The 25,044-nt window shown below is 38.8% G+C and overlaps 1 protein-coding gene across 12 annotated transcripts in view; it reads left to right on the top strand.

Moving 5' to 3' along the window:
• LOC129770678 (collagen alpha-1(XVIII) chain) overlaps positions 1-25,044 on the top strand; it is a 742,307-nt gene that overhangs the window by 651,489 nt on the left and 65,774 nt on the right. For 9 of the 12 annotated variants that reach the window (XM_055773649.1, XM_055773645.1, XM_055773651.1 and 6 more), the window contains 9 exons: positions 3,502-3,666; positions 4,281-4,551; positions 4,619-4,746; positions 4,879-4,995; positions 5,349-5,411; positions 9,026-9,257; positions 9,505-9,582; positions 16,751-16,893; positions 18,027-18,119. In XM_055773649.1, the coding sequence (XP_055629624.1) occupies positions 3,502-3,666; positions 4,281-4,551; positions 4,619-4,746; positions 4,879-4,995; positions 5,349-5,411; positions 9,026-9,257; positions 9,505-9,582; positions 16,751-16,893; positions 18,027-18,119 (1,290 nt within the window). The remainder of the gene's footprint in view (positions 1-3,501; positions 3,667-4,280; positions 4,552-4,618; positions 4,747-4,878; positions 4,996-5,348; positions 5,412-9,025; positions 9,258-9,504; positions 9,583-16,750; positions 16,894-18,026; positions 18,120-25,044) is intronic. The other 3 variants (XM_055773643.1, XM_055773650.1, XM_055773648.1) reach the window with 3 other exon arrangements.

The following is a 25,044-nucleotide window of genomic DNA, read 5'->3' as shown; positions in this document are numbered from 1 at the left end:
ATTTCTTACCTAACTTTTATTGGAATATTTTGATGATGTACTGTATTCTATTAGTTAAATCACTTCATTGGATACGAATTTTGAGGGGATTGCAAAAAATACATAGTCGACCATTTTGTGGCGAACATCTTTTCGAATTTATGTTGTTCATAGTGTAGTGTATTCTCCGAATCAAGCCATTCAGGCATTTTTTAGCGGCAGCCAAATTGAATTTTTCAAGATCATGGAATATGCAGATTTATAATGACAGTAGAATTAGAGGTATGTCCCGAATTTCAGAACAATCAGTCATCAGGAACGGGGTCAATTTTCTATTAATGTGAGACAACCCTACAGACACTCAAACATACATACAAACAGGTCAAACTGAATTAAACCAATAAAAAGTAATTGTTTATTTGAGAACTGCGGTCATCATTAATGGAGCTTTGAAAAAAAATATGGCACCATTTTGTGGGGGTGGCCATTTTGGATTTTAATTTTTCATAAATAACTGTGTTCTACTAGTCAAGCCCATTCATTTGACACCCATATCATTCCCCATCATTCTGAGAAAATATGTAATCCACCATTTTTTTAATGGCCGCCATCTGGGATTTGAATTTTTCATAAATAACTGTGTTCTACTAGTCTTCTTCTTCTTCAATGGCACTAACGTTCCTAGAGGAACTTCGCCATCTCAACGTAGTATTACTTGCGTCATTTTTATGAGTACTTAGCTGAGATTTCTATGCCAAATAACACGCCTTGAATGCATTCTGAGTGGCAAGCCCTAGAATACGCGTGATCACAGTGCAAGTCGGAGGAAATTTCTTTGACGAAAAATTCCCCCGACCAGAACGGGAATCGAACCCGAACACCCGGCATGTTAGTTATGACGCTAACCACTCGGCCAAGGGAGCACACAACTAGTCACGCCCTTTCATTTGGTATCCATATTGATGGGGTTCTGAGAAAATATGTAATCCGCCATCTTCAATTTGCATTTTTCATAAATAACTATGTTCTACTAGTCAAGCCCTTCCATTTGATACCCATATTGATGGGGTTCTGAGAAAATATAAAATTGCCATTTTGGGTTTGCATTTTTCATAAATAACTGTGTTCTACTAGTTAAGCCCTTTCATTTGATACGCATAGTAGCTATTCAATATGGAATTATTATGCAAATTATTCAAAATTTCCGAAAATCTAAAATAAAATACTCCGGATAATCGAGTCTAAAATTCCGGATAATCGAATCCCGGATAATCGAGTCCGACCTGTACTACCTCAATTTGTATTTAAAGTTAATGTCAAGGTTTTTTAGATATTTATGATTTCTTTCAGAATTTTTAGCGCGATGTTTATGTTTCGGAATTTAATTTTTTTTTAGAATTTTACTGCATTAATTAATGTTCCAATATGTTTGCACATTTTTTCTAGATGTATAATTGTTTTCAGATTTTATCTTTTACACAATTTTTTCGCATATTTTCACCGTTCAACATAGGTGAAAAACGCAATGATTTTATTTTTCCAAAATATGTGATTGTATTGCATTCGTGAATATGAAATGGCCTGACAGGATAAAAATGTAAAAAATGTCACTAGCACCATGAAAAATATCGTACAGAATGCAAAATAGGAAATTTTGACATTTTTTTAATCCCTGTACAGTTCACCACAGGACCTCTGCTGGAAAACGTACTTTTTCCTTTTTTTCACGCCGTTCTCAATAGTTTGGAAATGAAAGAATAAAACCTCAATGTTTATGTTGTTTTTACGCGATAATCATAAAAAAAATTCTTTAAAAATTTAAACTAAATACAAATATTTTTCCACAACTTAGCGATTGCCTCCGACAATATCGGAAAACTGAAAATCATGTACGATTTCATAATACTAATTTGGTTCAGAAATTGAGAAAGAAAGTCAAATCGAAAAAAAATCTGTTTCCTGCCAAAACCTCCCTATAATGTTTTGCGTTTACTCTAATACGTTTCAATTCTTTTTGGAATCTCCGATAAAAAAAAATTGCTTAGTTTACGATTTTTACTAGCAAACGCACGCAGCTCTTTTGACAATGATTACCCAGCTATGAAAATGTGTCCTGAACATGAATAAAAATACAATAGATAGCATAACCACGAAACTCGCAGCTTATGGGAAAACCCGGCACAGCATCATCATTTTCGGAATTATAGATAGACCATTCCCGTTCTGGTCGGCGGAATTTTTCGTCAAAGAAATCCCCTCCGACTTGCACTGTGGTCACGCGTATTCTAGAGCTTATCATTCAGAATGCATTCAAGGCGTGTTATTTGACATAGAAGTCTCAACTAAGTACGTATAAAAATGGCGCAAGTAATACTACATTAAGACGGCGAAGTTCCTCTAGGAATGTTAGTGCCAGTTAAGAAGAAGATTGACCATTCGGTTTTTGGTCTGTTCATGACAGAAAAACAAAATCATCTTATTTCGGTATCAAGTTTCTACGATTCGAAATGACGAAATAGCACACACGTGGAATCGGTTTATGTTTCATGGATAATCAAACACCCGAGGTGTATGGACACATTAACAGGCCCAGTGTCCTTCAGCAATAAATTTCAAATAGTACTGGAAAGCTTCCGTGCAGTGTCTCTAACTTTCTATACGCATTTATATTTATGAATGTAATAAATGAAAGTGATCCATTTTTAGTAGCTAAATAAAATAACGTAGCATTCAGAACTCATTAGATTTCAAAGTATAGCTTAATGCTATTTTCGTGGTTAAAGCTTGAATATAGCATTACAAATTCATGAAAATAGGATCTACCGAAACAAAACAAATTTCAGGAGCTCAATATTTTAGATTCAGCATCAATCCATTCAATTATTCTTCGAAATCAAATCATTCGGTTTCAAATCTGTTCGGTTTGGGTAAATATTTTTAAAAAAAATGTCAATCTAATACGTGATTCAAGAATATAGATTATCACGTAGTAAGAAGAAAAAAAAACTTTGAATATCATATGCTCATCTCTCTTTAAAAAATAATACGTGACAAACATCGGATACCAAATCTAACGTTTGAACAAAAATGAAACCAAACTGCTCCCGTGACTTTGTATATTCCACCGCGTACTACATCATCCAACAGCAACAGCATCAGGGAAAAAAATATCAAAAAACGAGAGCAGCGCACAAAGTTATGCTCAAAACCACAAAACCAAAGAGCCGGGCAAAACATTGATGATGGTACTCTCGATTGAAGTGTTTGCAGCTGTTTTCTTAAACGCAAAACACAACATTGTATTGGAAAGTTTGCCTTCACTTTGATTTCACTTTCTCGTGTTTCTTAACTCGATGACTTTTAAGAAGTTGCCTAACAATCGCGGGTACTTATGGTACACTTTTTTCTCTGCTTTTCTCTTGCCTTCTCGAATGTCATAATACCCCGCCGCCTCACCACTTCCGCCACCGCCGACGACAACAACTGAACGCGACCGAACAAATAAAAAAAATATTACGCCAGGAATCAATGCTGGGCTCACCGATTCAAGGACTTCGAAGTGCTTCGCCAGGTACAAAGGGCGAACCGGGCGAGAAGGGTGACAATGGTTTACCCGGTCTGAAGGGGGAACACGGCAGCAAGGGTGACCGGGGCGATCCCGGCCTCACCGGTGCTAAAGGAGAAAGGGTAATGGGCTGCTGCCGCCTGGTTTCATCTCTCTGCTCTAGCTGTTGTAGTATTAGTTGTCACCAGTAGGGCCAGTGCCGTTTCGCTTCTTCTCCAGGGAAGAGCTGTGAACCGTCGCCCGATGCTACACCCCATCGGATGCTCCATTTTTACGCCTGAGACGATTCACAGCCCAGCAGCATTGTCATTATAACTATCGCCAGTCTCGCAGAGCACAAGATGCCCTCTAAACGATGTCATTAACGTTGCAAAGAAGCTTTCAAGAAGGGCTCTTGCCGTTATCGCTGGTGCATTTTCGACGGTCTCAGAGCGAGCGAACGGTGCTGGCTATGTTCCTTTGAGTTTAATCCTTTTCTTTCACCGTCTCCCGGTAGCAAGCTAGCTTTTCAGTGTTTTGATTTACCCGTTTTAGATGGTTCACCTGAGTTTACCAACATTTCTTTTGTGAGACTCAGTTGTCCCGAGCCCTTTGTTTTCGTTATCACCCGGAGTTGTTTGATCTCTGCTTGTCCAAACTCTTTTCTTCTATTCTGCATAATTTCTAACCGATTTATTTTCGCTGTAACATAATCAATACGCAAGCATTTTTATATCAATCTACCGATAATCAACAGGGTCACACAACGGTGGGAGCACCGGGACCGAAAGGAGCCACAGGACCCTCTGGCATCCCAGGTATACCGGGACAAACGGGAGCTACCGGACCGAAGGGTGAAAAGGGAAACATCGGGGATATTGGACCCCCTGGACCAGCGGGTCCTCCTGGCATGGTAGTGTACTCAGAGTCGAAAAACTCAACCTCAGATTGCCAGTGCCAACCTGGTCCTCCAGGTCCCGCTGGCCCCCGAGGACCCACCGGATTCGATGGCACTCCTGGACTGCCGGGTATACTAAATCCCCCTTATGTTGAGTTAAAAGAATTCATCAATTTTCTCATATCGATTCGAATTAGGCGAAACTGGACTTCCCGGACATCCAGGGCTACCAGGAGATAAAGGTGACAAGGGATCCACCGGATCGAAGGGAGACAAAGGTCCGGAATTCATCATCAATGAAAACGCCGCCTTCAATTCGTCGAGAGTGAGTATCCCCAGCCACTACTACTATTGGGTCCATCAGAAAGCATCTGTTAATTGCTGCTAATACTCTCGGCCAACCATTAACTACCATTCAATTTCCCACAACTCATTTTCACGTTCAATCGCATTCCAGGCCAACAAAGGTGAAAAGGGTGAACGGGGACCCCGGGGCCGGCGAGGCAAGCCGGGCCCCATTGGACCTCCCGGGAAACCTGGCAGTCCGAGCGATGTGGGCATCAGCGCGTGGCCGGTAAGTACGGGTAACGGGTACGGTTCGTACCGCAGCGGATGTGTATATAAAGCAGCTGGCCAAAGCCAAGACAACGTGACAGCTACACTACAAGATAATTAATTTTCCCTGTCAGACGTCAAGGATGCTGCATGGCGCTAGAGTATGTGAAGTATTTCCGAGAGTTTCCACAAAAGAATGAGTGGTGGCGATGGCGGCAACGTCACACAAAGCATCTCTTCGTCCCGTCCCATTAGCAGAAAAAAACACAGTTCAAACGTTTATGTGGGAAATTTGCTCATGCTATTCTTTTTTCCGGTGTCGTTCTTGTTTCTTTTCTTTTGCTTGTACCGTATGACCCCGCTGCTGCCCAGGCACGACCCGGACCGAAAGGAGAGCAAGGACAAAAGGGAGACCGAGGCGAAAGTATAATGGGGGTAAGTTAAACGGTTCCCGTCATTGCTTTTTGGTTTCTTCTCTCGAATTCCCCCACTGTTGAGTGTGATAGAATCCCTATGAATTGCCTCCAGCCAGATAGTGTCCCACATAATCACAATTACAATTACAACTGAATGTACAATTAACGTTGCTAAACTGAAAGTTATATCTTTCTTGAGTGGAAACCTGATTTAGAATAAAAAACAACGGATATATTAGCATAACAAAACATGTACTCAAATCGAAATTCCGAATAACAAAACATATACTAAAATCGAACATTCCCAATTCGCAATCCAGTAGCTCATTCAACGGCTAAGAATGATCAGTAAGAAATATCAGTGCCATAATGACTTTCTATTAAGTGGTTCGAAAGCATTTTTCGAATTCCAGGAACTTATTAGTTACTAATGCGTATTTTTCACACCCATCTCCAAACTCAGACCGCTTTTTAAAAGGCTTTATTTGTGTTTACAGATGTTTGGTACACTATCGAATATGTATCAACAAAAGCAGTATATTCTGCAATCAATATCATCAACAAAGGGCCGAAGATCATTTGAAAAGTCGAAAACAAAAAAAAATGATGTTGTTATCAAAATCCGCATTCGATTGCCCTTGCCCTGAGAAGATAGAGAACAAATAATCAATGCAAGTAACAAAAAAAACTTTGCGATTTGTATGTTGGAAATAAATGGAAAAAAAATTAAGGGTAATTTTCATTCGGGCAATTTTTATGATGGAAATGCACTTCGTTCTGGGAAGCTAGAATGAAGCAGATGGAAACAACATGAAGATAATAATCGATATCAACAGACGAATAACAGTTCACGAGATCGCTAGGAGGAAAAAAATCATATGATAATTGAAAATATGAGTTTTTCACATAACATATCGAAAATTCAGGAATAAATATTCCATTGCTGAGGTATACCTTTTTTAAATACTGAACCATACGTTTCTTTGATAAAAAAAAACACCAGTAATACATACTTCCCCTTATATTTAATGTGTGTCATATAATAATCATATGAAAATAAAGTTTCTCTGTATTCTTGAACCCTCAAAAATTGCAAAAACTATATTCATCAAAATTTTTGTCTAAAACTTCAGAAGCAGTTTATATTTTTCCCTAGAAAGTTTATTCAAATACCTTTCATATGATGTAAGAGTATTGAAAATTATGGGGTTCGAATGTTAATAAATTCTGAAAATGTGTACATTTGTCGAAATCAGCATAGAAATTGGTCAAAATTATATACAGCCATTCCATGACAACCCGATAAAGTGGTTCTCGGATTTTCGTCAAAGGTGATAATTTTATTCTTCGTCGCAAAACATTTGACCCGTATTTTCTATTTTTTTATTAGGGTACTCATTTTCATTTAAGGGTGGCCCGAAAAATCAGTTTTTTCCACTTTTTCCCAAAATCATAACTTTTGAACCACTGAACAGGGTTACCATATCTACAGAATAATCTGCATTTATACAGATTTTTCAAAAGCACGCCAAATTTTCGTGAAAACTGCTGCTTGCTCTTTTTCAATATTCGACATTCACCCAAAACCAGAGCAAAATTACTTAGAAATAATTTCGAAACGTAATTGATATAAATATTTAATGATACAAATATCAGAATAAAATCGATTTTAGGTTCAACCACTCTTAGCAGAACACTGAGATTTCAATACAATCTCAGTACTCATTGGAATACGCCATTTCCTCCCAGTGGTGAGAGGAAACATTCCACCACAACAGATGGACATGTACAGTTTCCAAACATGGTAAAACCATTTGCTCCCGGGGTACAAGCTGAAGGTGAACAGCATACAACCGGATGAGATCCGCAAACAAGCGCTTGCGATATACTGTTAATTTTCGCAATAAAATTTATGTTTCGGCTACAAAGTTTCTCTATGCAACCATACCCTTTCCCCCTTTGCACCACCAGCATCTCTGTTTCTATCGTCTAACAGCAAATTCTACTAACTCTGGCGAGATCCCCTTTTTATGATTTGTGAACAGTTTCTGTGGCTTCCATACAAATGGAAACCCACATATTCGAACATTTTACAAACTAAAGTAACGATTAGATGCACCTAGCCACTGGGACTTTGCTAGAGGCAAAGGTTCCACCTAGTGTCCCGTTCCAGGAGATCGCCATTAAAGTTCATCCACTCTGAGCAGGGCGATTCTAACTTTTCTCTCTAACGGATGTAAAATGTAAGATTTTTTTTTTCTACCCCAGATACAGACTCGGAGCGGAAATTCAAATAATGTACAATTTTGAATTTCGCAAACTATTAAGTTGGGAGCTATCGCTCCCGGTGCACTTTAACCCACACCCATTACGAAATCACAGCGAGAGGCATCCCGTGCTGCAATGAACTGAAATGCATTCCTGATTGCAGCTGCTCTCATTCACTACTGCTCGCCATCAAGGACTCCACCAGCGTGCTTTTCAACGCAGTACCAGCGATTCGGAGCTATTTCTCTTAGTTCACCAGATTTCGGGACCTCTCTCGTTCCTATTTTCTCACCCTCCAACCGACCAGAAGCATCATGCACTTCTTGTTGGTGCTACCCTTCCCCCTCACTAATCTTACTGTTTCGAGGCTATAAATTTCATCCTGACCGAGAAAAGAGAATCCTCACTCTTAAAGACCGTGTGTCCCCATCAGCGGAGGCAACTATCGTGAAAACAGCGGGTAGCACAATTTGTGTGAAGTGTATATTTCATGTTCTCTTTAGCATTCCTAATCTTTGCCCCATCGTTGGACTCGCACAAGACCGAGGTACAGATGGTAAGAGAAATTGTCCTCCGTTCCCCGCGTTGCCCCCGGGGCACTCAGCAAGCCCAGTAGAGAACAGGAACGCTGCAAGCATGTGCTCCACAGCGAAGAATACTTACGCTGAAAACTCATTTCGCTCAAGTTGGAACGCTTGGTTACGGCGGGAATGACATACCGCCATCCGCCCGGAAGGGCCCCCGCCGTGGAAACCCACCGAACCAAGCTGCTGTTGTGAGATACAAACAATTTTACGAGAGTTAAGCGGATTCTAGCTCAAAACTTGCACTTTATAAATAATGCATGCGAATCTCCGCTTCATTTCTGCCGTCTTTATCCCATCATCGTCATCATCATCAGCATCATTACTGTCAGTCTTTCACCCCGGCAGCGCCCCGTGTAAGTCATGGCTTGATGCTCGCCAAGGCGGACGCGATGACGGTGGGACCTCGTTCTCCACGCAACCAACCTCTTGCAGGAAATGCTAGGAGATTATTGAGACAAACCCGAACCCCAGTGGCCTCACCAACCTCCACCAGGTTAACCCCAAATCCGGTTGCGGATTGTGCATTCTGTAATATAAAGTACGACCGTGCAGCTGAGCTGTTGACAGCGAACTAGTATGCCACCATCATCCATTCACTCGTCGTATGCAAATGTGCATTCAGTGGGTCTATATCCTTCTCTCTTCTTCCGTGCACTCATCTGGTTGGAGGAATTCAATTAAATCGCTGTTTATATTTGGCGTTTGCTTTCAAATCTGGACCAAGTCACGTACATTGATGCCATAAATATGTTGATTTTTGTTCCCCTTCCCATTACAGCCTAGGGGAGAGAAGGGTGATCGAGGAAAGGATGGTCGAGATGGACAGCCTGGACCCCCGGGCCTACCGGCAGCATCAAGCGAAGGAGTTCAGTATATTTCGATGCCGGGACCACCCGGACCGCCAGGACCTCCAGGGCCACCGGGACTTTCGATCGTCGGCGAAAAGGGTGAACCGGGGATGGACTCACGCAGCCCGTTCTACGGTGACCCGAACTACCTTGGGCGACCAGGTAAGAGATCGCTTACATTCCAGCGGAATGAATCTTCTCTCATGTTGTTATATGTTGTACACGTCCCTCAATGGTTCTCCCGTTCGGCAGCAGCAATATTGTTACTCACTAACCTCGTCACCCTCCGAATTTTCATATTGTCTATCTTTCTCATTTCATAACTCCTTCTCAATATGTTTTTAATAATTTGCTGTCATGTTTTCCCTACCAAAATAACTCGCGTAACACACGCGAAACCATGTTGCAGGAAGTCGCTCAAGCTTAGACGAACTAAAAGCACTTAGAGAACTAAAGCACCACAAGGATATACAAGATAGTACGCCTGGTAATTTTTTTCGATGTTCACTGTTTTAGTTGTTGGTTTGTTTGTTTGTTTTTTTCATTCGATTCAATTGCTATTGCTCTAACCAACTCGGACTCGTAATTTTGCTTCGCGTGTTTTCGCGCCTTTACTGTTAACCATTGCTTGTTTCTGTTTTGATTGTAATTTTTATTTTTGTTTGGTGTTAATAGTGCGATTATCATAACAAAGTGCTTCCTAAACGGTTCATGTCAGATGTCCAGATCATCATCAGATTTTACCCTTTTTTGAGCTCCATCTCTCAGATGTTGTGCTAGTTTTATAATTATAGGCCATGACTTGAAGTTATTATTTTCCGCTTCCGTAAAATGCACATCGGAAAATAGTTGGCAAAACAGCACGAAAAAAAATTTTTAGTTTACTTTCTGATAACGACAGTAACTTCAGTTGCAATGCGTCCGATGAATGACGCAACTCAGCAATTCCAAATGAAATCGTCCCAAAAATGCAGATTTTAAAAACTTGTATTTTTGATTCCAATGAAAGTGTGTATTCCGTTTGGGTTGGAGGAAATATGAGTTTTCCACAGCAATTGGGAATTTTTTGACTCGAGCTTAACTTTTGAAAAGGGCGTATCGATTTTAGTAAGAGAAATCTTTGATCATTTATATCTTAAAAACTATAAGTCGTACCGAAATAGTGTCTTAGAAAGAGTTATAGAGTATTGATGGTTGATTATGAAAAAAATGTACACTGAGAAAAAAATTAGTACTCTTTGTTTTATTTACAAAATAAAAATTCAATTTGCAATATCCAAAATACATATTTTTGATTTTTTCATGCAAAATAGAAGTCATGCAGAAAATTTAAAAAATGGGCCCAAGATGGTAATTTCTCTTACTCAAATCGATACGGCCTTATCAAAAGTTACGCTTGAGTCAAAAAATGAAGCATGATGATGTATTTGGAAAAATTGTTGGAAATTATAAGCAAATTCATAAAATTTCATGAACATGAAGGTATAACACGACAAACATATTAAAAGGAATTATTTACTATAAAAAAGACAATAAATTAGAAATATTTTTTTAAATGTTTCGAGAATGGCTACATTTCGAAGGAGAGTGATAATAACCTTTTTTGTTTTAAACCACACCAGGATTCATAATGTGTGGCTAAAAATTATTGTTAACATACAAAAATTCGAAGTTTCGAAAATTCCTAAAAATTCGATGTTCCACAAAGTTCGTCAAAAATAGTTTTACCATCTTGGGCCCATTTGTAAAATTTTCTGCATGACTTCTATTTTGTATGAAAAAATAAAAAAAAATCAAAAATATGTATTTTGGATATTGCAAATTGAATTTTCATTTTGTAAATAAGAAGAAGAGTACTAATTTTTTTCTCAGTGTACATTTTTTTCATAATCAACCATCAATACTCTATAACTCTTTCTAAGACACTATTTCGGTACGACTCATAGTTTTTGAGATACAGGGTTATCCATTTCGGGCTTCCGAAAGTATACAGCCCTGCGCTGACAACCGTTTGACATAGCTGTCAACCAAAGCGTCATATCGTTAGTTGAATGTCTGCCATTTTACAATATGGATCGTTTTAGCATCGCACAACGTGTTAATTTTGTTAAATTATACTATAAAAATGATGAAAAACCGGCAAATGTTTTTCGAGCATTACGGACGAATTTTGGTCGTCATGGATGGCCTACAGAGCACACAATCGCTAATGTAGTGCGTAAATTCGAACAAAATGGATCCGTAGCGGATATTGTGAAACCTGTGCATCATCGTAATGTGCGTTCAGCCGAAAATATTGCTGCTGTTGCTGTCAGTGTGGAGGATGACCCGAATGTTTCGATTCCACGGCGTGCTCAGCAATTGGGCTTGTCAAACACATCATTGTGGCGAATTTTGCATTTGGACTTGCACCTGCATCCATATAAAGTCCAACTGGTACAAAAATTAGAGCGTGGTGACCATGGAATGCGTCGGGCATACGTCGATTGGGTGAACGAACAACAGCAGCAAAATGCTGAATTTTCGCAACAAATTTTCTTCAGCGATGAGGCACATTTCGAGCTCGGTGGCTATGTGAACACCCAAAATTTCCGTATATGGGGCTCAGAAAATCCACACGTGATTGTTGAGAGGCCATTGCATCCGCCAAAAGTCATTGTTTGGTGCGCATTATGGTCTGGTGGAGTCATCGGGCCGTATTTCTTTGAAAATGAGGATGGCGAGACGGTAACTGTGAATGGTGAGCGCTATGGCCGCATGTTAACCGATTTTTTTTGCCACAAATTGAAGATATGGATACGGATGACATGTGGTTTCAGCAGGACGGCGCCACGTGCCACACAACACGACCGAACATGGCCATATTACGAACGAAATTTGAGGGACGCATAATTTCGCGTTTTGGTGATGCCAATTGGCCGTCCATGCGATTTGAACCCGCTAGACTTTTTTTGTGGGGTTATGCGAAAGACCGTGTCTATGCCAACTCTCCGCAAGCTCTTGAACATTTGAAAGACAACATTCGTGAAGTTATGGCCGAGATACCGCCCCATATGTGCCGAAAAGTCATCGAAAATTACCTGTTCCGTATCAAGGTGTGGTAGGAAGTCCTAGGTGGACATTTGAATGATGTTGTATTTCACACATAATGGCATAAACCAAACTTTAATTTGAAATAAAAGTTTCATCAAAATTCGAATTCTAAGTGTGTTTTATTTCAATTTACTTTCGGAATTTAAAGTTGGAAAACCCTGTATAAATTATCAAAGATTTCTCTTACTCAAATCGATACGCCCTTTTCAAAAGTTACGCTTGAGTCAAAAAATTCCCAAATGCTGTGGAAAACTCATATTTCCTCTAACCCAAACGGAACACACACTTTCTTTCGAATCAAAAATACTCATGTTTTGTCATTTGTCGATTTCATTTGGAATTACTCAACTATGTATCGAAATTATATGTATTCTTAGAATCGAATTTATACAACATAGTCAAAATTCGGGTTTAACGCTCGAGCAAATTTGGCGAAATTAATTCGTAAAATTACCGTTGACGAAAAATTACATTAGGCCGTTTCTTACATACTGATTTTGGATATGTTGGTTTAGTTTGATTGCTAGATATTGCTCCTCCAGTCCATTGTACATCCTTGTACATTGAGTGATCATGGCAGAAGGATGGTGATTAGTCATACAAAACAAACATTTTTGCATATCGGAGAAGTGTATAATGCGCACCCCCTAAGCGAGAATGGATTTATCTTGATCATGCTCTTGAAAACTGAGTTAACAACTACGTCAGTATGTAGATTAGTTAACCCTCAGTCATCTGTAATCGTTCTGTATTTTAGATATTGAATAACAAAAATGCTACGAATTTTATTTTGTAAGGCGCCCAAATTCTATACTTCCCAATCATAGGTGTTAAATGTCCCAGCAGAAGTATAATATGCTCATAAGCTGTTTCTCTTAGAGACTATGAAGCTCAGTGAAACAGCTTGTATGAATGAGAGATTCCATCAATTTATTCACTTCCTACCCACCAGCGAAGAGAAGAAACCGTTTCTCCAGTGAGCGTGTTCTCCCAATATTCGTGCATTAATTCTTTTTTCCTACTCTCTCTGAGCACATAATATAGATGCCAAATGTGAAGACATGTTTTCGTTTTGGAGACATTTAATTCTGTGAAAACATACTGAGGTCATTTCAAAGTATGTGAAAACAATTGTTTGTGTGATTTATCGAACATGATATAGAAATATCGTGATGGTTTGTTCATTTTTGATCATTATGATTACATTTGAAGACATTTCTTCGTGTCATGCAGAGATATTTGAAAAAATCATCTGGCATCCCTCGCATACAAGCTATTTCTCTCGTGAGAATGTTATCCGGCCGACAGCGAGCAAATTGCCCGGATCGAGGGTATGCCGTACTGCCCGATGGTAAGATAATGCGGAAAATATCAAATTGAGAAGTAAATGAATCCTTTCTTACCGTTTTCTTCGTCTGAGATCGGTTACCAGGGGATGCTTCTTCACATTGGGCAGCGTAAATACCTTCATTATAATATATTTCAGGTACACACAAAAATAATTCTTATTAGAGAATTCTTATTAGAAATATGTTTTGTTTTACGTCATTTTTAAAGTACAGGTCGGACTCGATTATCCGGAGTATTGATTTTTTTTTCACTCCGGATAATTGAGTCATAAAAAAACGAATTTTCTCTCGGTAAACATAATATAATTATGATTAGCACTTATTTATTAAAAGGTTTTATCTAGGTTGACCCGTTTGTATGTTTGTGACTTTGTAACTTTGTAATTTTGTAGCTTTGTCTGTAGCGCTGTACCACATTAATAGAAATTTAACCCCCTTCCTGTTGACCATTTGATCTGAAATTTGGAACACATCTTTATCTCTGGTGTCATAATAAAACTGCGTATTCTATGATCTTGAAAATACAAGATGGCGGCCGCTAAAAAATGGCGGATTATGTACATATTTTCTCAACATCCCATCAATATGGGTTTTCCCAAAAACTCAATCAATATCGGTATCGAATGAAAGGGATGGACCAGTAGAACACAATAATTTATGGAAAATGCAAATCCAAGATGGAGACCAACACAAAATGGCGGATCACAAATTCTCTCAGAACTCCATCAATATGTATATCAAATAAAAGGGATTGACTAGTAGAACACCGTTATTTATGAAAAATGTAAATCCAAGATGGCGGTCGCTACAAAATGGCGGATAACACATTTTCTCAGAACCTCATCAATATGTATATCAAATGAAAGGGATTGACTAGTAGAACACAGTTATTTATGATAAATGCAAATCCAAAATAGCGGTCTCAACAAAATTGCGCCATATATATATTTTTTTCAAAACCTCATCAATATGAGTATCAAAAGAAAGTTCTCGACTGGTAGAACATAGCAGATAATGAAAAATCCAATTTCAAGATGGCCGCAGTCCCCAAACAACTAATTATTTTTTAAATAGTTTCATGGTTGCACTACAATCGATCAAACTAATGGTCGCAGTGGTACAATGCTCCTACAGAAGAAAAAAAATGGTTTCATTCACCTTGACCTGCTTCTATGTATGTTTGAATGTTTGTAGGGTTGTCCCACATTAACAGAAAACTGATCCCGTTCCTGTTGACTGATTGATCTGAAATTCGGAACATATATTTAATTCTACTTTCATTATAAAACTGCGTATTCCATGATCTTGATAAATTCAATTTGGCCGTCGTTAAAAAATGGCTGAATGATGAAGAACACGAAACATAATAAACAACATAAATTCAAAAAGGTCGCTGCACTAAATGGTCAACTATGTATTTTTTGCAATCCCCTCAATATCGGTATCAAATGAAATGGTTTGACAAATAAAATACAGTACACCATGAAAATATTCCGAAGAAAATTAGGTAAGAAATAAACGTTGGATTTCCATTATCCACAGTCAGTTGTTTCATCATATGCCCCACGATTTTATTTTAGTCTCATCATTGCGCTAGATTAATGAAGGAACGGATGTGATAACCACTAACTTCTACTTGTCTAATTATTTTCTAGCTCTTAGTACATTAAACCATTCAATTTAAAAAGTTTTTTTTACTTATTTTATTTTCTAGTTTTTAGTAAATTATCTGTATCATTAGTATACTTCTCTACATTAAAACCATTAAAAAAATCTTTTTTTAATTTTTATTTGTTACCTAACTTTCTTCGGAATATTTTGATAATATACTGTATTCTATTAGTCAAATAATTTCATTAGATACCAATATTAAGGGGATTGCAAAAATACATAGTCGACAATTTTGTGGCGGCGACCTTTTCGAATTTATGTTGTTCATGGTGTAGTGTATTCTCCAAATCAAGCCATTCAGCCAGTTTTTAGCGGCGGCCAGATTGAATTTTTCAAAATCATGGAATACGCAGTTTTATAATGACAGTAGAATTAAATATATGTTCCGAATTTCAGATCAATCAGTCAACAGGAACGGGATCAATTTTCTGTTAATTTGGGACAACCCTACAAACATTCAAACATACATACAAACAGGTCAAGCTGAATAAAACCATTCAAAAACAAATGAGTTGTTTGGGACCTGCGGCCACCTAGGAATTGGATTTTTTATTATCTGCTATGTTCTACTAGTCGAGAACTTTCTTCTGATACCCATATTGATGAGGTTCTGAGAAAATATGTAATCCGCCATTGTGTAGTGGCCACTATCTTAGATTTGCATTTTTCATAAAGAACAGCATTCTTCTAGTCAAGCCCTTCATTTGATACCCATATTAGCTATTTAATATGGAATTATTATACAAATTATTCATAATTTCCGAAAATAAAAAATAAAATACTCCGGATAATCGAGTCTCCGGAAAGCCGAGGTTCCGGATAATCGAATCCGACCTGTATTACCATTTTGTTCATTACGACAGCACTCATACCTTTTGTTTGATAAGTAAACTAGCCATCGCTTAATTCTGAATTACGAAAATGCAGATTTCAGACAACAAAGAGTTTCATTAAAAATGAAACTTCAGAACAATATTTCAACCAATCAAAAATCAGTGTTTATTGTACTGCGATTAGCATGATTCTCAGTATATTGAATAGAAAAAAATTGAGTTCAAGCCATGGAAAGCGTTAAATCAACAAAAAAAAACTAGAAAAACGAGAAACTTAAGCACGAAATCGCGATTTTCGTCACATTTTTACTTTTTGATAAACTCGTTCTGGCCAATCATAATATGACTTGAGTTCAGTTGTTGAGATGATTAGTAACAAAACAGATATATAACATTACTCAGCTAGCGACGGCTACGATGCGAACGTCTTACATAATCCATTCCCAAACCCAGGAATTCTCACTAAGGCCGATAGCATCCATCCACGTTTTTTTTTTTTGCTTACAATCGTATGATATCCGATTACTTCTTGGAGACCTCTCTCTCCGCCTTCGCATCTTATTTCACTTATTGCACGGCTCGGCTTGGGTCCTATTTCTGCGGTTTTGTTTTCCTAGTATTTTCCATCACTCTCTCTAGCACTAGCACTTCATCAAACTTTCATCGCCAGATATCGTTCCTAATCGCTTTCGTTGTTCGCTCACTCTAGGCCCGCCAGGACCACCGGGAGCGCCGGGTGCACCAGGACGATTAATCCACGACAGCAGTGACGATATCCCCAACAGTTATGGCGCGAACGTGCGAATTGTGCCAGGAGCAGTCACCTTCCAGAACGCCGAAACCATGTCCAAGGTAAGCCCAAGAAAAATTAGCTTCAATTTCTGGTTGAAACCGTAACTGCTCGTTTGCGGTGAAGAAAAAAAAATTGGTGTGTGCGAGAGTGAAATGTGAGTAGTAGTGGGTGGGAGAGCAATGGATTGGAATGGACCAAATCACGAAGCTGTGGTGAATGAACATAAATTATTTATCCCCAAAACATCATCACCATCGTCGTCGTCGTCGTCGTGGCAGACGGATTCTTCTCATGCCTCATGGACAGAATCCTCAATTTTCCGTCCAAACCATTCGTGGATGATTACAGAAGTACCGAGAAACGCAGAGCATCAGGTAGATCAGACACAAACACTCGCACGAAAGAGCAGAGCAAACATTTGTGCCCACAAATAACACAAAGAATTATTTTCCCATCATTACCCCGCTGGCTTTCGGAACGCAGCCCGGAGAAGCTGAAAGCGGTGGCAACTCGTCTTCTTGGCTATCGTCATGCGGTGGCTCGAGATAGCACCAGTTCCTAACCTCGGTGTCCGGACAGCTTGTTGGTAGAGTTTATCAGACGAAGAAGTGCGTCGTGTACCCTGGTTTGCTGCAATCAGGAAAAAGTGCTCCCCGAACAGTGGGACATTCTAGCGATATTTTGAATTCGAAGATGTCACAGAATTTCATGTAATAAAAAACCAAGCGTCTCCAAGGACAATTTGTTCAAAATATTTTTGACCTAGTCACATAATGTCTCTCAATTCAGAGTTGGCTATAATCGCCAACTCATCTTCCAATGTCCAACTCCAACCCTTGCAAACGCATCTGGTACTCACATAAATAAGACCTTATCATGAATAATAAATTCACTCTTTTTTCCGTAGCGGCCATATGGGGAGGGAAGCGATATGGGCGTCAAGACTTATCCACAATTTTCCACCACCAGTCGACTTCGTCCATTGTCCATCTTCTGTAGTTATTTGATCTGTGTAATAGAGGTCCGAAGCAGCAGCACAACATTCCGTTTCTTAGCTCCGTCTCCTCCCACACAACCCCTATTCAGACGTAGCACACAGCCGGAAGTCCATTTCTGCTGACACAACCGATTTCTGCACTAGTTTCTTCTGACGCTCATACCTCGTTTTTTTGCCTTTAATTTATTTGCACAGATGTCTTCTACGAGTCCCGTCGGAACGCTCGCCTACATAATTGACGAAGAAGCACTGCTGGTACGAGTGAATAAGGGCTGGCAATACATTGCAGTAAGTATCCTTCTATGCCCCATCTATCTCCTTCTGATGCCTTCCTCCAACCTTAAGGTGCACCATTAACCTTTATCTACGAAGATAATTTTCTTTGTTGCTATTTGATTCAAAATATATGAAAACAATTACATAAGCAACCCTGCAGATAATGGATAATCAATGATTTAGGAGCCTTAAAAATATTATTCTGAATACCCTTCCCCGCCAACGTTTCAAAGTAAAATGAAAATTCGATAATGCTATCCTATCCACGATAATGAGAGGTTCCATACACCCAAAAAAAACACAAACCCCCCCCCCCCCACCCCCAAAAGCATAGTCGTATACAATTTATGAAAGTCCTAATTTTTTTATTGTTTTGCCCCATGTCTTGCGCGTGACAAAGAAAAGCACGCTCCTACCGCCTTCGGGGCGGTGACCAGTTACTGCTGGAACTGTGAACCATTATCATCGGTCCAAGCATGCATATATAACCTTGCCTTGCCAAGAACCGATACCAAACATTACCAGCAGCAGCTGCTGGGAAATAATTTATGGTCCGAACAGGGCAGAATAAATAACCAAATTATCGGTGGTAATTAATCTACCTGCTTTCGCCAGCTGGCCAGTGTCCAAAATAAATGAGTAGAAAAAGGAGCCGAATATAGGTTACGCAATTTACAATCACCTGTGAAAGAAAAGAGAAAAATCCGATCCTTAATGGATATTTGGTTTCATGGGAACAATTTTGGCGAGAGTTCTACTGTTCTACAACCAACATTTTACATGCAGTGGGTAGACAGAAAGGTCAGGTCAAATTTTTTTTGACTATATTCAACGATTTATCGTATGCAGGAATACTGAAATGATTTTCAATATTCTAATAACAAATGTGTTCGGAAAACTTTCGCCAATCTACAACTTTTGTCACAAAATACATTAAATGGAGTCGCTATCGATGTCATGTCGGCGAATGATTGATTTAGTGTAAACTTTTTCTAAAAAATACTTTCAAATTTGGTGACACATCTTTGAATGGCATCCGACCCATTAAGTGACAAATTTTTAGTTTCTGTGCATCGATCGAAAAAATGTATGAAGAATCAATATACAATTTTTACTAAAGTCAAATACTTTCGAAACATTTGAATCGCCAAAAATATATGATTATATTCGAATGAATAAAATTTGGGATTTAGTGCTCTTAAAATGGGGCTTTAAACTTTATTCTCCTACAGCTTTAAAATTGTCATTTTGAAGAAATTAGATCACCACCTGCCCTTCAAGCTTATGTCACAAACAACGGCCACAGGTGATTGTATATTCATTCCACCACGATCACTTTTTCACTTTTCTTATAAAAAAAAAGCAACATCAAGGATACAGTGTCGAAATCTATTGTGGCGTGCAGCAAAGGTACTCTCTATTAGATTGGCCGGCCCGAACTATGTTTTAAATTGTTTTAAATTTGAATGAAAATTTGTACTTGATGTTATTTGAATACTAAAAACACGTAGAGTGGATCTGGATATAATCAACTAACGTTCAAGATTCTCTCCCCGCATGTTAACAGTTCGGCTGAGAAGTTCATAAGGTTGATGTCTAGATGGCGTCTGCTGCAAAAATCTACTTGACTATCACAAAGCACCATCATTGTATGGATACGTGTCAAAATTTGACAGCTATCGGTCGATTGGTTCGTGAGTTACAGCATTGAGAGTGAAGCAACTTTTGTTATAGTGAAAAAAATGGAAAAATCCGAATTCCGTGTATTGATAAAACATTGCTTTTTGATGGAAAAGAATACAGTGCAAATCAAAACATGGATAGACAAACGTTATCCGGATTCTGCTCCAGCTATTGCAACTCAAGAAATTTAAGAAGAAATTTAAGACCGATGATGATTACCGAAACTGAGGCCTATTTTGAGCAAAAACCGAAAGAGTACTATAAAAATTGTATCTAAAAGTTGCAAGATCGCTATAATCGCTATATCGCCCTCGAAGTCAATTATGTTGAATAATAAAATTGAATTTCGCAAGAAAAAAATAGTTTTACTGTGTTACCTTAAAAACTTTTCAGTCGAACTGTTACGTATTCAGCCATTTCATGCCAAACCGGTATAGTGGTTCTCGGATTTCCACGAAAAGTAGTTTTGTTCTTTATCGCAAATTATTAGATCCGTATTTTTTATTTTTTTGTTAGGGTGACCATTTCAATTTTACGGTGGTTTGAAGAATCATTTTTCATTTATTTTCCGAACATAACTTATTGCAAAAAATCATAACATTCGAACTACGATTAACCGATTATAAAATGAAAACACATATTTCAATCAAACATTCCAACCAAACATGACAATTGAAAATTTTCGGAAAACTCTGAAGAAAAGGGGAATATTAGCGAAAATTCAATTCCCATATGTTCTACAGTTTCATAATGACAAGCGTTGTTAGTCCATTTGATATTTGTACTAACGAAATTGATCTTTATACGAAAGTGGAAATTGATTTTAATGGGATAAAACTCACTCCTACACCCAAAATTGATTTTAAGCTAATGTTTTGTCATCCCGATTTATGACATTGAATGAGACATAACATAACAGAAAATGTCATGACTCACGAATACTGGTAAGCATTTGTATAATATACATGGTACAGCAATATAAGATTAATACGAGCGAACGAAACAAAAGACAAATGAGCTTTCTGCATACTTTGCCACATACACAGCCCAGACCGAGATAGATATATATATTCTCCTGTTCTCCTTCATGCGCTCCTTTTTTACTCTTAGAAAACACTTTCCTACTTCATTATATAATCAGGTGCAATATTATCACGTATTTGCTGAAAAACTGCTGAATCATCATAAGCCAAGTGGATAGCGTGGTCGTGTAAAATAGCTTTGTATTCCAGCCGGCCTTGGTTCGATCCCCATTGATGTCGTATAGACTTTTTTTTGCATAATCCCAAATGAATTGAGAAAAGAAAACAGAAAGAGATGTCTGCTTGCATACATACAAACCATTTTAAAACAGCTCATTATTTGCGCATTTGACTCTCCAGCACACTGAATGGCATCATTTCTGCCAAAGATGAAATGTTTTCTGCCAACGCTAGTTTGGGTGTATAGCTTCTTCTATCTATATAAATAAAAATGGATCGCCGAATGTGTTGATAAGAGCAAAAGTCGAGGAAGGAATTGTCCGATTTAGGGCCGTCTTTATTCTATCATATTTTCTGTATCAAAAATTTATTCCATGTAACGGAGGAACATGTTAATTGCCAGAGGTTGGAGTATCTTGATTGACGTGAATGTGAATGTGATAACGAAAAATGGATTTTGGGCGGAACGAAGTTTGCCGGGTCAGCTAGTATACGATAACACTGTGATTTTATCGACATTTTCAACGTGAACTTACCGGTACACGGATTATAATCGTCGGAACAAAAATTGCACGTGATTAGTTGTTACAGTATCCGAACCATAAACACCATTTTATCCCGCCTAGTGACAATCGTCACCAAATATAACTACAATTACTGGGTTCTGATTCAATTTTGGAAAACTATGGGAAACAGTGTTTCGTATACCAAAATCGCGAAGAAAAATTCCAGATGAATCTGCGATTGAGTTGCGGTTTGGCATGAAAGGCATTTATGCCAATTCAATATGTGCCATTCAGCCCACAGAAGTGAACAAAAAAACCCTTCAATCCCCATCCTGAAACAGATTTTCTGTGCACCACGAAATTACTGTGCAACATAAACATCACAAAAGATTCGCATGAAAATGAACGAATGAAAAACTGAGCTTTACGAAGTCTTCTACCCGATGATTTCCCGTTTGATGAAGGAAACAAAGAGGAAAACCGGGTAAGCAAGTGAAGTGCAAACAAACCCCGTTACCAGATTTGCTCGAAAGTTTAACAAGTGAAACAGTGAAGCTCCTTCCCGCCCCAATCCCGTATAATCGAATCGGTCATCGTCTGAACTAAATGAAAACTGCATTCTCATGCAAATCCGTTCCGGTGCCGTTCGGGTTGGGCAGCAGATGAGTTCTGAAAATTAATTTTGCATTTCGCTCGCTATTTTGACGTAGGACTACGTCTTTCATTTCTATACCGGGGTGTAAAACCAAAGTTTCGAGAACGAAAGCGTTACGCTGGAGACCGAGATTTTGAGCGTTAATAGCTCTTAAACAACTGAACGAAATGGTATCATAAACACTTCATTTGAAAGATAAAATGTCTACGCGTCATATACTTGTTACTTTTTCATCCAAAAACTTGTTTCAATAGTCTTAAAATTGCTTTCAAAACAGGCTATTGAAATCAAAAATCGGTATATAAGCGAGCGCCGCTCGTAAACCCACTCAGTTATGATTGAACAGCGATTGGAGCATGTTGTCGCTGTTGTTGTGAAGCTAATTTCGTTATCATGAATGCGCTGATGAACGGTGTCACCAAGAGCCTGTTTGTGCACCTAAGGCCAAAAGGGAATCCATCAGGAGGAGAGTGATGCCACGGTTCCGCTTGAAACATCGGAGCAGCCGCCACACACACACACACATACACGCGCGGAATTCTCGTTGCTATCATCGTTGCTGAAAAATAATCTGCCAGTTCCCCTAGGAATTGAAAAATACATTCATGCAAAATAGTTTATTTTAATGTTTCTATCCATATAACACTGCAACCAAATACATTTGGTTTTGTTATTTTTCAGTCAATCGCAATTAACAGGAAAGCTTCTGAATATTTTTTTCCCCATCAGTGGAAATTTTCGTATCCAATATTGGATGCATAACATGAAAAACGGAAAATGTTTCACATCGCGAAAATCAAGTCATTTTCGAGCGATTATTTGCTTTCTACTCATATAATGCTTCGACCAAATACATTTCGTTTTGGATTTTTTCAATCAAGTGCGATCAACGTAAGACCACGTCTTTCGGCAATTTATTAGAGGTGCAATGAATCTTTAGGAATTCCCGCTCTACGCGCACTGGCAAACAATGTTTACTCAACAATTTCTCAAACTAGAAATGGGTGTTGTGAGAGAGGTTTTTTTTTTTAATTCGTTTATTTTTACAGGCTCAGTTACATCGAGAGAGGATTAGCGAACGCGAAAACGACAAACGGGAGAAAGATACGTTTGGAGGTTGAAGGAAATTGGCAGAAAACTTCTTCATTCTATCATTCAAATAATGTGATTCATACCACATCGTTTTGCCAGAAAGAGATTATTAATGCTCAAAGGAGGAATCGAGTCCTCCGAGGAAATTACCCAGCGCAAATTAGAGTCGACTATCGATTGCGGCATTCGTACACAAATAATTTTATAATGCGGTTTCACCAAAGTGATTTCTTCGGATATATTCACTACATCATGTCATGTATTTCATAATCTTCACAAGGAAATCCATATCCATGGCACCTATAGGTAACGAATTATTATCGAAACCACGATTTTCGCTAAATGCTCCTTTCAGTTCGGCCTGTAAAAAACTTTTCTGTACTCTAATCCATCAAATTTGGAGCCCTGAAAAGGGCTGTTGATTATATGCTAAGCTAATATAGCACGCTCTCCTCGGATACGATAGGCCAGCTGGATGTCCTTGGGCATGATGTGACGCGTTTTGCATGGATAGCACACAAATTGGTATCTTCGAATAAGCCTCCTGCAGTGTCATAACCGCGGAACTTTGGAAGCGCAAGTCGGTTTTGAAGTCCTGAGCAATTCCACGATCCAAATGCTGCAAAGGTAGCTTGCGGATCAGCAATTCGGTCGATATCTGATAGCGACGAATTTCATGCGAAGTTCCCGGTCCATAGCGATGTGGCTTCTCCACCTATCCTGCTACTGGTGCGCTTATCCGAGCTGACTTCGTGTGCCTTACCACCGAATGACTAACGAGCTGTCTGCGAAAGACTAACGAGCTCGAGTCCTCACGGTGCGAGAGTAGAGTAAGAAATGAACGAAAGCAAAGGAAGCGTCATTTTATAAACCATAAAAGTATAGAATCTAAATCCCACCCTTATTATATTCGTGAGTATACAGTAAGCTTATACAATAAAGAGGGTGGGGTTTACATTCGATTCTTTTATGTTTTATAAAATGACACTTCCCTTGCTTTCGTTCATTTCTTACTCTACTCTCGCACCGTGAGGACTCGTTTCATCGGGACTAAGCAGACAGCTCGTTAGTCTTTCGGTGGTAAGGCACCACGAAAGCAGCTCGGATAAGCGCATCAGCCGCAGGAAGCGTGAAGAAGCCACATCGCTATCGACCGGGAACTTCGCATGAAATTCGTCGCTATCAGAAGTCGACCGAATTGCTGATCCGCAAGCTACCTTTGCAGCATTTGGTTCGTGGAATTGCTCAGGACTTCAAAACCGACTTGCGCTTCCAAAGTTCCGCGGTTATGACGATGCAGGAGGCTTATTCGAAGATACCAATTTGTGTGCTATCCATGCAAAACGCGTCACATCATGCCCAAGGACATCCAGCTGGCCCATCGTATCCGAGGAGAGCGTGCTATATTAGCTTAGCATATAATCAACAGCCCTTTTCAGGGCTCCAAATTTGATGGATTAGAGTTCAGAAAAGTTTTTTACAGGCCGAACTGAAAGGAGCATTTAGCGAAAATCGTGGTTTCGATGATAATTCGATACCGATAGGTGCCATGGATATGGATTTGATAATGAAGAATATGAAATACATGACATGATGTAGTGAATATATCCCCATATCGAAGAAATCACTTTGATGAAACTGTTTACCGTTTGTCGTTTTTAATTGTTGGGAAAGGGCATTATTTCTGCTGACTAAATTCCAAGAAAAAATCCATTCCTTCTTTAAGCGTGATTCATTCTGCCTCGGATCAACGGAACAGTATGATAATCATTTCATACAAAAGATAAAATGTCCAAGAG

Source organism: Toxorhynchites rutilus, chromosome 2, assembly GCF_029784135.1.
Source record: "Toxorhynchites rutilus septentrionalis strain SRP chromosome 2, ASM2978413v1, whole genome shotgun sequence".
NCBI classification, from domain to species: domain Eukaryota; kingdom Metazoa; phylum Arthropoda; class Insecta; order Diptera; family Culicidae; genus Toxorhynchites; species Toxorhynchites rutilus.
Note: the sequence above shows the minus strand (reverse complement) of the source record. Positions and strands in the feature narration are given on the sequence as shown.